We start from the raw sequence: 15,462 nt of genomic DNA, 5'->3' as shown, positions 1-15,462 counted from the left end.
ATTGAAATATGGTTGGTAATCCTTTTTTTTTATTATCAAGAAAGAATTTTTTTGCTAAGCAGCTCTTTGAAATTGGGCCTAGGCTATTGTAAGGCCATGTGTGATTGAATTGGTGGCTATAGGGCAATAGCTGCGGCTGAATCACCACATCATCATGCGTTGAAGTATAGGACATCCTTAGCAATGGTTGTAGCTGCTATAGCCGCCAATTCGAACACGGCCTTTGTGTATTTAAACAATGTTGGCCAAAAAGTGAAAACTTCTCTAACATCTGTCATGTACCAGATCTTCAGTACATGGATCATTTATTTCACCACAAATCTGTGTTTTGTGTAAACACGCCCGCAATCAAACATTGAGTTTCCAGTATATTGTCATGTGGTAATGTTACACCGCGAAGGTTTGAGCGTTTGAATGCGTGCCAGGCTTGCATCGTCTTTTTCACTGAATGGCCCACATAATAATTAAGATCGTCTTTTTCACTGAATGGCCCACATAATAATTAAGATTGTCTTTTTCACTGAATGGCCCACATAATAATTAAGATTGTTGAGCACTGGAGTCTTCTCATCCAAGGTCTCCATTCTGTCTTTACTCATTACTTCTTCTATCCTTCCTTGTCTGGTTTGAAGCTGAAAAGAATCAAAGACATGTCATAAACTATAAGTTATCTCACAAGTGTTTTCCATGAGTGCGTGTCAGAGTCGATTGTTGATAATTTGTTTTTAATTGTTTTATTCTTACTTTTCTCGATCTGACATAGTGTAAATTCCCCAAACCTGCGGTTTGTAAATATTTCGCGCAGTGCCGCATTTCTGTCACGTCATACGCGTCGACTGCGCAGGAAACGCCCTGTTAAGCTATGTTATGTAGGCATACTTTGCGTGCCACCCTTAGTTAACTATGGTCATGGTAATTAAGAACCCCCCCTTCCTTTTTTGGCAAATGCCTTTGTATATTTGCATTGAAACAGTTGGATAAAGGAAAGTTAATGTGGAGTGTGAGAATGTGTTGTGAAAGTTAAAAAGCAATGTGAGCTTGAGGAGAGAGAGTATATTCAGTTTATACCCTGATTATGTTGTAAATATTGTAAATACCCCTAAGATTTATTTAATAAGAATATTTGAAGTTTAGTTGTGTCGAGTGAACGTTAATTTGTGTCCGTCTTTCAGTTACACCATTTTTATCTTGTCGAGTCTGACAGTGCGCGAGTGATAACGAATTCATCTTCCGGTCTCATTTAAATCCACCTTAAGTTTAAGAGTGTGTTTTTCATGACGAACAGCATGCATAAAAAAGTTTAGAATGTAATCATTGCACTGACCCTTTGCGGAGCATGATGCATTGACACTCACAATACGTAGAGTGCAATATAAAAACTGGGACTAGGTTATGGCTTGTTATCACACTCCGGTTCGAGCATCTGAGTGGAGGATTAGTGCGTACTGGAAGTTTTGTGGCCTATGATACCTGGCCTTCGCTCAGTTGTTTTGATTTACAAAATTGATATATTCCAGTTGAGAACAAAATTTAATTTTTTTTTTTATAGATCACTTACCGTGCATTATGCAAAGTCTTTTATTATTAAGGTGTCTTTTTTTTTCTTTGGTGGGTCACAGTCTAGTGGCGAGTTATATTCCCATGGTGGATCTTGTGTGGTCAACATCAGATTGTCATTCTACAGAGAGTAATAACAGTAATAATAATAATATTATCGCAGTGTGGGTTCGAATCCTGGTCGTGTCCTTGAGCAAGATACTTTACTACTGATTGCTTCTCTTCACCCAGGGGTATAAATGGGTACCTGCGAGGGTAGAGGTTGATATTGTGTATGAAAAAGTCTTAGGAGCGCTACGGTTGCCCAGGTTGTATACTTCCCAGGGAGCTGAGAAAGATTATGTTAAGGAGAATGGACGAGAAAGTGTAGATTCGTGAATAGAATGTACGAGCTGAAGGCGAGTACATTGTATTCACGAATCTACACTTAAGAGTCTATTCTCTGACTTAAACTATTTCCCTCATTGGTTATGAAACACAGTTTCAATGAATTGGATTTCTCAATGTAACAACACTAGTTAGTCTATCTAGTTTTGTATACGTTGTCAAACGACAGTCGGTCACATTTTATTATTACAAAGTGTATGGGCATTCTTTAGTGCTTGCAACATTATCGAGTACAACGTCAGTTTGCTCAGCTAACAATAAATTATGTTAGTAAAGTGATTTTTTCAAAACTACTAAACATATTTTCAGCTAAGTTTTATTGCACTTCATGCTATCTTTCAGTTTGGAAAGACAGTAATTTTCAAGTTGAACTATTTACTTAAGTTTGTAAGGAATCTACACTCAACTGTAGATTATGTTACGAATTATAGTCAAGTGTTATGCTTAGGGACACAAGTGTCATGACCAGGACTCGAACCAACACCTCAAGAGAAAAACCAGAGCTTGAGTTTGGTGCTCTTATCTGCTCGGCCACAACACCCCACCATAAAAAAAATGGTTTTAATACATAGCTGATTAATTTAAAACTTGTCTGTTTTTATAATTCATTGTACTATACTATATTGTACAAAATTAAGCAAGTTTGAAATTATGGCCCCTACCCATGAACTTTATGCTGGGGGAGGGTTGTGGAACAATAAACAGGTGTTTCAAAGCACATCGAGGCGTTACTTCAATAAAGGAATATTACAGTGCTTGTAGTGTAAGCACTTCATGTAATCAACCCATATACCTGTACTATAAACTGACAAACCTGTAGAAGATTGATCGAGCATCTGTGTCACGAGAAAAGTTTCAAATCCTACTTAATCGGATGAACGTTTTTGTTGTTATTTCTTAAATAAATCACATGTGGAAAGTCACATTTATACGTACATTTCCGATGTTGGAACATATTTCATCTCGGAGGAAACGTTGAAGGGCAGCACTATTGTTATTCAAACATTTCAAAGAAGTTACTTTCTGTAAGTTTAAAGACAATGTACAGGTTGTTAAAAAAGTACTGTATAATAAATAATATAAGTAGGCTGTGCTGTGGCTATAGCTATGGCTGTTACTAAGGGCGGCCTATGCTTCAATGCGGGAGAAGTAAAGGTGATTCAGCCGTAGCCGTATCCATAGCCGCTAAGTCAGACAGCCTAACAATCAGATGTAAATTCAACTATAATATACATGTAGTAAAGATTTGCAGTAACACCATGTATGAGATGGGGTAGTTCTAAAAAGAACCATTGGTTTCAACTCGACGTTTTGATCAGTATGCTCTGATGGAAGCTGGACTCTGATGCTGCATGCTGCTTAAGATGATGGGAAGAGCTTGATGATGTATCTTTTGTTTTATCTTACCAATGCTGTCCACACCTTTGACTACAGTTTTAATTTGAAGCTCGCCACCAAAAATGGGGATTCGTGGAACACCTATTTTTTAATGGATTTTGGAAACCACTAGTATAAAGCCAAATCTATACATTTGGTTTTATTTTGAAAGCTAGCAAAGTGGCACTGGTTATAAAGCATGTTCAGAAGTTGAGCTATATCAGTTATAAATTGAAATACAAGTGGATGTTGGAAGTAGGGCTGCGCACAAAATGTAGACTGTAGAATAAAGGGCCATAGACTGGTTTTGTCAAAATGATTTATATTAACAACAGCTACAGTGCTTCTCACATAGTATGTTTTATGGTCATTAATTTTTTACCTGTCTAGGAACCTACCTTTAAAGACAGTGGACACTATTGGTAATTGTCAAAGACCAGTCTTCTCACTTGGTGTATATGAACATATGCATAAAGTAACAAACCTGTGAAAATTTGAACTCAATTGGTGGTCGAAGTTGCGAGATAATAGGCCTAATGAAAGAAAAAAAAACCATTGTCATACGAAGTTGTGTGCTTTCAGATGCTTGATTTCGAGACCTCAAACTAATTCTGAGGTCTCAAAATCAAATTCTTGGAAAATTACTTCAGAGGGAGCCGTTTCTCACAATTTGTGTATACTATCAGCAGCTCCCCATTACTGGTTACACAGTAAGGTCTTATTCTAATAATTATTTTGAGTAATTACCAATAGTGTCCACTGCCTTTAAGGGATAACACTAGGTAAATATTTAGTTGTTTTACAAGTTAAACCATTTCACCGAAAGGTGACAAGTTGAACAAGTTGAAAAAGTGTTACCACATACATGTACCATGTTTATACATACCTTATCGGGAACTTTTTCATCAAGAATGTATCTTTTTATGGCATTATTGTTACCATTTTGGGTATTTATATTAGAATCCATTTCTGTGAATGTAAAGACAAAGTACAAGAGTGGTTATAATCGAAAAGTAGGTCAAGATAAGTTTCAATCTGAAATGCTAAATTGTTTTTTTAGCTACACTTTGAATGTGCTTTTTCTAAAAATCATTCGTGATTCATTTCTGTCAGATGAAGTACATACGTGCATCAGGCTTGCGATTTATCAGGATCTTTCATTTGTCTCCCTGCCCCTTAATTTTTTCTTGAGCATAGCAACATTTCCATCACAGAGATGAATGACAAGGGGTTGATTTCACAAAGAGTTAGGACTAGTCCTAACTTAGGACTTTGCCTAGGAGATATGAAAAACGTATGGCTAGTCCTAAGTTAGGATGAGTAACTTGTCCTTACTCGAGATAAGACTAGTCTTAACTCTTTGTAAAATCCACCCCAGGTCCCAATTTCATAGAGCTGCTGTAAGTGTTAAAATAGAAAGTATTGCTAGAACATTTTCTGCTTAACAAAAATAAACAGGATACCAGTCTGAGAGTGTTACATGTAACATCGTCTTTTGTCTTATAATCTTATTGTAATAAGCATAGTTTTGTTGTGCTTAGCTACTTTTTGCTCTGGGAAATTAGGGCCAAAAATCTTAATGTGATCCCAGGTTGTATCATAAACTTGGGTGTGATCCCTGACTACACGGCAGCTATCGACTGATTTGTATGGTTTCTTACTGGCATCCCGAACAAAAGTAATGACAAAGTAGGGAGATCGTCAACATAGGGCTGGAATAGCTCAGTTGGTAGAGCGCAGGCATGTTAAACCGGTCATCTCCAGAAGACGATCAGAGCATACTGATCGAAACGTCGAGTTAATCCAACGGTTCTTTTCAGAACCACCCCAACTCATTGAGAGATTGTTATTACATGGTGTTACCGCAAACTTTTCTATAAACCGGTCATCGTTGGTTCAAATTCCGACTCTTGTCAATTTATTTTTGTTCAACCCAAATTATTTTTAAATTTACCCAGTCAGTTTCACTAATGGTTTAAAATTTTATATTTAAAAAAATTGTGCATCCCCAGGTTGTATCATTATTTTGCCTGTGAGATCCTTGGCTATGGCAGCTAGTGTATGGCTTCTGACTGCTCACATACTTTTGTGATTACTTTTGTTCGAGATGCCAGTAAGAAACCATACAAATCAGTCGATAGCTCCCTGATAGGGAATGTGCAAAACCTTCAAAACTTTTGAACAAAAAAATGCATTATATCTTGCATTTTTCTTGCCTATTTCTCCACACCAAGAGGGAACTGTTAAATTAAGTTGTCGTTCTTGTTTTCACTCACATACGATCTCACCATTCTGGTACTTTCAACATAGCGGGCACACAATGTTTGCCCTTGACTTATATTCAGTGACCAGCTAGACTTGTGGACAAGGCGTTAAATCGGCCCCATGCGCTGAGATAGGGCTCTCGCGAGATCACTGCTCTCGCGCGAACTGACGGCTCCCCGATTTCGACTCCTCATTATCGAGGAGCCGATTTAACAACTTGTACACAAGTCTAGTGACCAGCCAACAGGACTAGTAAACTTGTCATTTCACTTGTCCACCAGCTTTTTAACACTGAACTAGCCAGCCTGACCACTTAAGAGTTTGTTTTGACTGGCGTTTAAGGGAGAACCCTGGGTACATGTACATGTGAATGGGAACAATGCATTCACTTCAAACCATAATGCTACGTACACTAACCCTATCGTAACAATCTCACTTTGATTACATAAAAACAACCAGTTCCAATAAAATCTATATTTGATCTCGAAACAACCACTTTATCTTCAATCCCCCAATGAAACTTCTGATATGAATAAATCAGAACCCCTCTCTTACCTGGTCAGCTGAACAAAAACAGTTTAAATCTCATTAATTTTATAAATTTGAGCTTGGCGAGCAGCTACGAATGTGTTATTGGTTTGGAATTTTCTTTTTGGAATTACCCGATTTCTTTGACAATGACCTTTGTATTCTATTGTACGCATGCGTGTCTAAATAACATTAAAGGGGGGTCTCACTGTTTTGTTTGTGTGTGTGTGTGTGAAAGAATTGTAGGTAAATATTGAATCATAACTGTCTTCATTTGTGGCACTGAACACAATATTCCATCAACGATTAGTTATGGTTGTTGAAGGATAGAAATTTGTTTTTGTATTGACCTCTCATGTTACCATAGTTACCGCACAAACAAGTATTGCAAGTATTCACCTGACTGTGAAGGGGTAACCTTGTTTCAGTCATTCAGTCAGCCCCAGGAGTAGGTGGAATCATTCCCCGGTAGCAGTTGGTTTAGGTCGACAGTCTTTACACTGGGCTGTTGTCCCGAGGCCATTGATATTAGCTTTGGGCTAGTAAACTCAGGACCAGACAAGTTCGGTGGTTGTGTGTTTTTCAATTGAACAATATTACCTTTCTGTGTATTTGATTTTTAAGTGTTGTCTTTGAGTCTGGTAAATTATATTTCAGGGCAATGCCACGGTCAGTCGCATGACATTTTCCAGTGTCATTTCTCGATCTTGGTGCTAGAAGTTCTATGTGAGATATTCTTTCCACTAAGTTTATAGACTGATTTGTACTTGACACCCAAGGCTTTGAATTGATAATATTAGAAATTATGTGGGCTTTGTACTCTGGATGTTATAACGTTGTAAAAAGCGGTCAGTCGCATTACACAAAAAGGACATGGTAAAAAACACACTTGTCACAATTCAAAAATGTCCTATATCAAAAAGCTTGCGAAAGTGTGACTATATGTAACACACAACTCTTATACATGAGTATCCAAGAGGATACTTATAATTGGTCAGCAACTTGAACTTTTAGGTTTACATGGCAAAACCATGGTCAGTCGCATTACGGTCAGTCGCATTACAGCTTTCCAGACAATGTAGCCACGCCTACCTGGAGCCCTAGCTGAGTTCTTATTTGGAAAAATTGGGTTCATTCCTTGTCAACAACTAAAAATAAATTGGGTTCATATGTTAGCTATAACTTCTATAAGTGAAAAGAAAGTTGTGACAAAAACTTGATTTTTTGGTGTCCTGTCCATGTTTGCTTGGAATTGCCCTTCAGTTCTGTCGAGTAATAAAGTACACTCACCTATGAGACTACATGTAAGATAAATCTTACCTGGTAACAGTTGGTTTAGGTCAACAGTCTTTGCAATGAACTGTTGTCCCGAGGCCATTGATATTAGCTTTGGGCTAGTAAACTCAGGACCAGACAAGTTCGGTGGTTGTGTGTTTTTCAATTGAAGAATATTACCTTTCTGTATACTCACTAAATGCTCATTTAGAGTTGTCCCTCAAATGAATCTTTAAAAAGAGTGGTGGTTATTTCACTGTTTTAGACGGGTTTCACTCCAGGACAGAGTGAAAAGTCACTCAACAAGATGCAAACTTCAATCACAAAGAGTGGAAGACCACTTGAAAAAAGAGTTGTCCCTCATATGGCTCTTCAAAGAGTGTTTTTTCACTCCTTTGCATTTAGAGAGTATTTGATGTTCAAATGTTGACTTTGAGTCTGGTGAATTATCTTTCAATTCTGTTGAGTATTAAAGTACACTCACCTATAGTGAGACTACATGTAAGAAAAATCTTACATGGTAGCAGTTGGTTTTGGTCGACAGTCTTTACACTGGGCTGTTGTCTTGAGGCCAGTGATATTAGCTTTGGGCCAGTAAACTCAGGACCAGACAAGTCCGATGGTTGTGTGATTTTTCAATTGAACAATATTACCTTTCTGTGAGTCTGTGTACTCTCTAAATGTAAAAGAGTGAAAAACACCACTCTTTACATTTTGAGTTGTCCCTCAAATGGCTCTTTAAGAAAGAGTGGTGGTTACTTCGATCTTTTAGAGGGGTTTCACTCCAGGACAGAGTGGAAAATCACTCAACAAGATGCAAACTTCAATCACAAGGAGTGGAAGAATACTCAAAAAAGAGTTGTCCCTAATATGGCTCTTCAAAGAGTGCTTTTTCACTCCTTTGCATTTAGCGAGTATTTGATGTTCAACTGTTGACTCTTGAACAATTTGGTAAATAATCTATCAATTCTGTCGAGTATTAAAGTAAACTCACCTCTGAGACTACATGTAAGATAAATCTTACTGTAGTATATGTTCAAATAAAACAAGTTGTTTAAACTTTGTAGAAAGTTCTGTCTCATTTAGATTCTGATTTTGAAAAGTCGATTCTGATCCAGTAAAAAAATCAGCTACTTGTAGTCTTGTGGAATTCTACCAAATCCTGTTGATGGTGTGGTGTTTTTTTCATGGTTTAAAAACAATTAGTTTTTAAGTGTTGGCATTGGTTAAAACAATATTTATTCTTTTGGTAAACAAGCTTGTGATGCATTTAAATGATGTGTTTACTTTTTGTAACACAAAACACAATGTCCAGAGATTTACATTAAACTAACACCGTTTGAAGATAATGATAGTAGAAAGGTTACCTTAAAATATTACTAGCTGAGCTGAGGTACTGATGTAGTTTTTGAGAAATGAGTAAAAAAATACGTTTAACATGTTAAAACAACAATATTGTCGTCTTTAGAGACAACCATTTGTGTGACTTGATTTACTAATTTCTCCAAAACTACAGCACCTCAGCTAGTAATTTTTTCAGGTAAGCTTTCTACTATCATTATTTTAATAGGGTGTAAGATGCAACACACGTACAGAGCTCGAAATGCGTTGGGGTGGGTCTGAAAAGAACCGTTGGAATTTCATTTCTTGTTAATTTTTAAAGTTGTAGAGGCCTACTTTTGTAAGATCTTAGAATGTGAACAGGAAAAATCATAAATTAAACTTCTTTATCCCAAAGGAAATTTCTATCTATTAAAAAGGGGAAATCCCATTTCATTGTGAAAACTATTCCCAACTGCCAGTCAGCTCTGTGGTTTATTCAAACAAACCATGCCTTTGTAAGATTTTAAGAGTGTGAACAGGGAACCCAAATTAATATTTTTTACCCTGATGGAAATTTCCATTAAATAGGGGAAATCCCATTTCATTGTGAATACTATTTCCAACTGCCAGTCAGCTCTGTGGTTTATTCAAACCAACCATGCCTTTGTAAGATTTTAAGAGTGTGAACAGGGAACCCAAATTAATATTTTTTACCCCGATGGAAATTTCCATTAAATAGGGGAAATCCCATTTCACTGTGAAAACTATTTCCAATTGCCAGTCAGCGCTGTGGTTTATTCAAACCAACCATGCCTTTGTAAGATTTTAAGAGTGTGAACAGGGAACCCAAATTAATATTTTTTACCCCGATGGAAATTTCCATTAAATAGGGGAAATCCCATTTCATTGTGAAAACTATTTCCAATTGCCATTTAGCTTTGTGGTTTATTCAAACCAACCATGCCTTTGTAAGATTTTAAGAGTGTGAACAGGGAACCCAAATTAATATTTTTTACCCCGATGGAAATGTCCATTAAATAGGGGAAATCCCATTTCATTGTGAAAACTATTTCCAACTGCCAGTCAGCTCTGTGGTTTATTCAAACCAACCATGCCTTTGTAAGATTTTAAGTGTGTGAACAGGGAACCCAAATTATTATTTTTTACCCCGATGGAAATTTCCATTAAATTTGTGGTTTTGGGTGAATGGGTTTCTTCGTTTGAGGTTTGGATAGCCCCAGGGCCAGCGTTGGTCTTCTAGCCTGCTTCACCAATGGACTAAATCAGGCCTGGAATTTCATTTTTGAATTGGGTGGGGGGGGGGTCCAGGGGCCAGCAGTATGGCTCCTGGTGAGGTTGGTGGGTGATGAGAAGTGATAATAGTTAAGTGTCGTGCTCAAGTGTCATGACTGGGATTCGAACCCACACCCTGATGACTCAGAAACCTCAACTTGAGTCCGATGCACTGAACCGCTCGACTACGCACGCTTAGTTCAGTGGCTTTACAGTGACAAAGTATTTAAAGTAACACGTTGCCTTGGATCGGTCGAGTTGGTCTTTGAAAAGCGTTCTGTAATCGTTTGTTATAAAATGTATATGGTTAGAAAGATATTGTAAAAGTAGAATACAATGATCTACACAAATATGCCTCGAAATTGCGTGGTTTTCTTTTACCCTGTCGACTAACACGGTCGGCCATTTATGAGAGTCAAAATTTTGACTTCCATAAATGGCCGACCGTGATAGTTCGCAAGGAAAACCGTGCAATTTCGAGTAATACTTGTGTGGATCATTACATTCTACTTTTTAAACATCTTTCTAACCATATGCATTTCATAACAAACGGTTTCAAACACTTTTCAAAACTTGTCCGATCCAAGGCAACGTGTTCCTTTAAAACAATTTGACAGGAGAGACATGCAATATTTCTTTTGTTATTGAAAAGAGCAAGATGTTTAGCTGTGAAGTTCAATATTTTTCTTCTTATTTCAAAGGTAAATATTTCTAGACTTAATTTTTTTTTAATAGTTAATAATTTTATGAAATACATTTCTGCACATTCAATGAAAACACACGTTGATGACTAAATGTTATTTCTTGTGAATTTTTTTTTAATTCACTCAACTAAGACTACAACTTAAGCTGACAACAAAGTGAAAAATAGCTAGTTTTTACCAATTATTAATCTGAGAGTACTCCTTTATTATCCATATGCATTATTTTCATTTCACTTTTATTTATTACTTTCACAGGTAAAAACGCAAATACAGACAATAAGAACGGTAAAGAAAACAAATGCACAGGTACATACAATTAGGAGAGAGAAAAAAAAAGTAGCACCCCTGATGGATTTTAAAAAAGTAAACTAAATTACTATCGAGTTCATCTCCTGATGCCACAATTTAAGAAGAGACAATATAAAAGGACACTAAAGCCAGTGGACACTATTGGTAATTGTCAAGGACTAGTCTTCATAGTTGGTGTATCTCAACATATGCATAAAATAACAAACCTGTGAAAATTTGAGCGCGATCGGTCGTCGGAGTTACGAGATAACTATGAAAGAAAAAAAACACCTTTGTCACACGAAGTTGTGTGCTTTCAGATGCTTGATTTCGAGACCTCAAGTTCTAAACTTGAGGTCTCGAAATCAAATTCGTGGAAAATTACTTCTTTCTCCAAAACTACGTCACTTCAGAGGGAGCCGTTTCTCACAATGTTTTATACTATCAACCTCTCCCCATTACTTGTTACCAAGTGAGGTTTTATGGTGATAATTATTTTGAGTAATTACCAATAGTGTCCTATGCCTTTAAATATGTACATTACAGTATAAAAATAAAGAACTATACAAGCAGTTAAAACTACAAAAACTACAAGAACAGGGGTGGATTTCACAAAGAGTCAATATCTCGAACTAGGACTAGCCACACGTTTTGTATATCTCCTAGGACTACTCCTAAATTAAAGTTAACACAAGTCCTAACTCTTTGTGAAATCGACCCCAGGAGAAGATCTGTCTCATCTGTCAAGTTGTCAGGCTACTTCGGTACTAAACGAAGCTGAATGAGATTCATTGTCAAAAATGTTCACAAAGATACTATTCATAGAGGTATTACGGTGAACATGTATTAGTCTACTGAAAAACACAACACTACTGGGCCCTATTTCATAGAGCTGCTAAGCAAAAATAATTGCCTAGCATGAAATGTTTGCCTCGATAAAAACAGGATTACCAACAAAATGTCCACGTGATTTTCAGGATAAACAAACAACAGCTGAACACCAGTAACAAGCAATATGCAACAAATGGAAATTTGGTTGGTAATCCTGTTTTTATCAAGGAAGAAATTTCATGCCAAGCAAATTTTCTGGCTTAGCATCTCCATGAAATTGGGCCCTAGGCTTGTCCAGATGTAATTTTACTGGCCAAGCACTGAACGTACTGGCCTTGGCAACCAGTCAAGTGCTGTTTTTAAGCCCTGAATACTGTACGAGCTTAATTAAACTTTAAAATCTGAGTAAAAGTAAATCAATTAGTTTTAAAGAATTAAAGGAACACGTTGCCTTGGATCGGTCAAGTTGGTCTTTGAAAAGCATTTGTAACCGTTTGTTATAAAATGCATATGGGTAGAAAGATGTAAAAGTAGAATACAATGATCTACACAAATATGCCTCAAAATTGCGGGGTTTTCTTTTTACCTCATCCAATAACACGGTCGGCCATTTATGGGAGTCAAAATTGGACTCCCATAAATCGACGCTGTGTTAGTCGATGATGTAATAAGATAATCGTGCAGTTTGGAGGCATGTTTGTGTGGACCATTGTATTCTACTTTGACATTATCTTTCTACACATATGCATTTTATAACAAACGGTTACAAACGGTTTTCAAAGACCAACTCGACCGATCCGAGGCAACGTGTTCCTTTTTAAGAGGCTCCAAAGTCAAGTTGATTTTTTTTGTACTAACGTACTCATTTTCCAACGAATAGAGTCTTCATGTGAGTGGGAACAAATCACAAGTGTTTAAAATAAGTGAGCAGTGACTTGGTCCTGACGATTTGTATTAAATCTTCCATGGATGTGGCCCTCGGCTCGGTGCTTTATTTCACCGCCATAACCCGCCCGGTTTTAAACGAATGTTCAAGACCTCCTTCCGCTCTTTCAAACCCTTATTACAAATGACCATGGTAATTTCCCATTTGATAAACAATCAGTGCCATCGTTTTCCAATTATTCGCCTTCGTCTCCGCCTTCTCCCCCTGAGCAGAGAGACATGATTCGGTTGGCACATTTTGTGAGTTGCAAAACTAGATTGAGACATTTACAGAGACTCCACTCGTCATCAGGACCCTTGTCAGCCCCTTCGTTGTCGTGTGTCTGTGCTATGTTGCTATTACTTTTAGGAGGTCTGGTTATCTGGATAGAATTTGGATGGTCAAAAAAGGAAGTTGTGTCATGTGAGGATGAAAAAGTGGGAAGGGGCAAAAAAATTAAACAATAACCAGCACAAAAAATATATCTGTAATCAAAGAAATTTGTGACAGATCCGCTCTCCCCCAACTCAACTGTTTCAGGCAGCTGATTTAAGGTCCCAAAGTTTGTGGGGAAAAATCCACAATACAGCAAGACTTGTGTCTCAGAATCTTTACAGGACCGAGATTTTATTTTCAAGACAAAAATCGTAATTGTTCAACAGTCTCCTGACGATGACTAGAGCAAGCTAGTTGAACCAATTCAAGAACTGACTCCGCGACTGTGCAGTTAATTACGATCCTGTAAGCTAAAGTAGTAGTCCCAGCCTATTTTCTATACCTTCCGCCCGGGTAGTAGTTAAAAAGCAGGACAGTTCTTTTCAGAACTGAGAAGTCTCCCGAACATAAAGAAAGACAGTTCTCTAAGAACAAACTTTACCTGGCAAGTAGATACACACATGGTATTACCGCAAACCAAATATATCTGCACCTTGAACACCCAGCAGGATGGATACATGCGCATTACAAGTCTTATTATTATATTATTATATTATATAAAACTCAAAATGAGAAGATAGTTTTATCATCTAAACTGTTTGATTAAGAACCAATTTTATCTCTTTTGTGGTATGGGTGATACCCAGCAGGTTTGAAAGATATTTGTGAACCGACAAACTCAGCAGTTAATTTTCATCCTTTTGAGACAAAGATGTTGAATTGAACAAAAACAACCAAATTTATCTCATCTGTTTTATGGGCGATACTCGGCAGGATTGAGATATATTTGTGAGACCCAAACTTAACATTTGGAAGTCAGTCTTTAGAGAAGAAAAAGTTGATTCTTTTTTTCTGTTTTTTTAAGACTAGCAGACTTTTCCGGTTTGTTATTTATTGGCCCGAAACTGGCCAAGTGGTCCAGTGTAAAATTTGAGCCCTTTATTTATTCATTAGAAACTCACCACATGGTTTTTTTGTTGGTCCTCCCTTTGGTCCTCATGTTGTTTGTCAGATAGGTTCGCAGATTGGGTGTCATTTTGGTTCTGAGATTGGACGTCAGGTTGGTCCTCAGACTGGACGTCAGGTTGGTCCTCTATTGGATGGACTTGGCTCTTCTTGGATATCATTGTTGGTGTATTGTCTCGAACCTGTAGTAAAACATGGGATCATTACAGAATTGATAACAAACAAAAATCGTGAAGATCACAGATTAACATGAAACTTACCCGGTCTAATGATGATGATAGTAGAAAACTTCCCATGAAATATGATTGTCTGAAATGTCATATTTGTTGAGAAATAAATAACCTTATGTCGTGTTTGTATTTTTTCACTTAGTGAGCGTTTTATTAATTTCTTTGTCATTGATGCCATGCAAAAATGTGTAATCTGTTTTTCACTATTTTCTCTTGACCCAGATGATCTCAAACTTCTACAGGTTTGTCAATTTATATATTGGTACTACCAATTTGGTTAGCAAAAAAACAATTCTGTAATGTTCCTTTAAAATAACTTATAAAGGTGGAAATCTACTTTTTACTTGAATTTTGCATCTGAACAGCAAACAAACTTTTTTATTTCAAGAATCCACATGTTGTATATTTCAGTGTATGTCAAATGTACTTCAATAAACAGTTTTACAACTCAAACAACTGAGCAACAAAGGTTTACCTTGAATTTGAGAAAAGTCTTGGTCTTTGCTGGTCACAACTTGTTCATACAGTGCGTCGCCGCCGAATAAGTCTGAGCTTGTGGACAAAAACCGTCACATTGACAGTTCAGAATTGAAAGCTGTCTGGTTTTGGTTGGTGGGACAATTGTTGACAGGTTACCCTGGTAACCTAGGTTTTGAATAGGTTTTGAATAGTCTTTGATTACCAACATTTCCCCAAAGTTCCCCAGCATTGCGTTTATTGTTGAAGTTGAATGGGGGGCATTTAACTTCCTGGGTATAAAACCACAATGGTTATGGTTTTTGGGGAAAGGGAGCTTGCCCGGACTCTGAATCAAAGTTATACCTTGTGATTCAAAAGTGAATTATTTTATAACTGAATAAGACATCTGCGAATTCTTTCCTCATCTTCTAGTCTTCAATAAAGTCCCTGTAGCAATCGACCTGTGAAATTTCATCAAATTAGCGAACTAAACGAAGTTGTGTGCTTTCAGATGCTCGATTTCAGGACCTCAAATTCTAAATCTGAGGTCTCAAAATCAAAATCCTGGAAAATTACTTCTTTCTCATAAACTACGTCACTTCAGAGGGAGCCGTTTCTC

General features: G+C 37.1%; 1 protein-coding gene and 1 long non-coding RNA gene across 2 annotated transcripts; both read right to left on the bottom strand.

The window, feature by feature from the left end:
• Positions 1–10: 10 nt before the first annotated feature.
• On the bottom strand, positions 11–6,243 carry LOC117292810. The gene is made up of 5 exons (XR_004519321.1): positions 6,142–6,243; positions 4,208–4,290; positions 2,881–2,967; positions 1,559–1,678; positions 11–632 (listed from the first exon to the last, which is right to left on the bottom strand). It is a non-coding gene; the product is annotated as an uncharacterized LOC117292810 (long non-coding RNA).
• Positions 6,244–12,624: 6,381 nt separating this feature from the next.
• On the bottom strand, positions 12,625–15,233 carry LOC117293065. The gene is made up of 3 exons (XM_033775277.1): positions 14,860–15,233; positions 14,151–14,336; positions 12,625–13,135 (listed from the first exon to the last, which is right to left on the bottom strand). Exons 2-3 carry the CDS (start codon positions 14,313–14,315, stop codon positions 12,950–12,952), a joined length of 351 nt encoding a protein of 116 aa, XP_033631168.1. The 5' UTR covers positions 14,316–14,336; positions 14,860–15,233; the 3' UTR covers positions 12,625–12,949.
• Between the last annotated feature and the right edge of the window lie 229 nt (positions 15,234–15,462).

Source organism: Asterias rubens, chromosome 7, assembly GCF_902459465.1.
Source record: "Asterias rubens chromosome 7, eAstRub1.3, whole genome shotgun sequence".
NCBI lineage: Eukaryota > Metazoa > Echinodermata > Asteroidea > Forcipulatida > Asteriidae > Asterias > Asterias rubens.
Note: the sequence above shows the minus strand (reverse complement) of the source record. Positions and strands in the feature narration are given on the sequence as shown.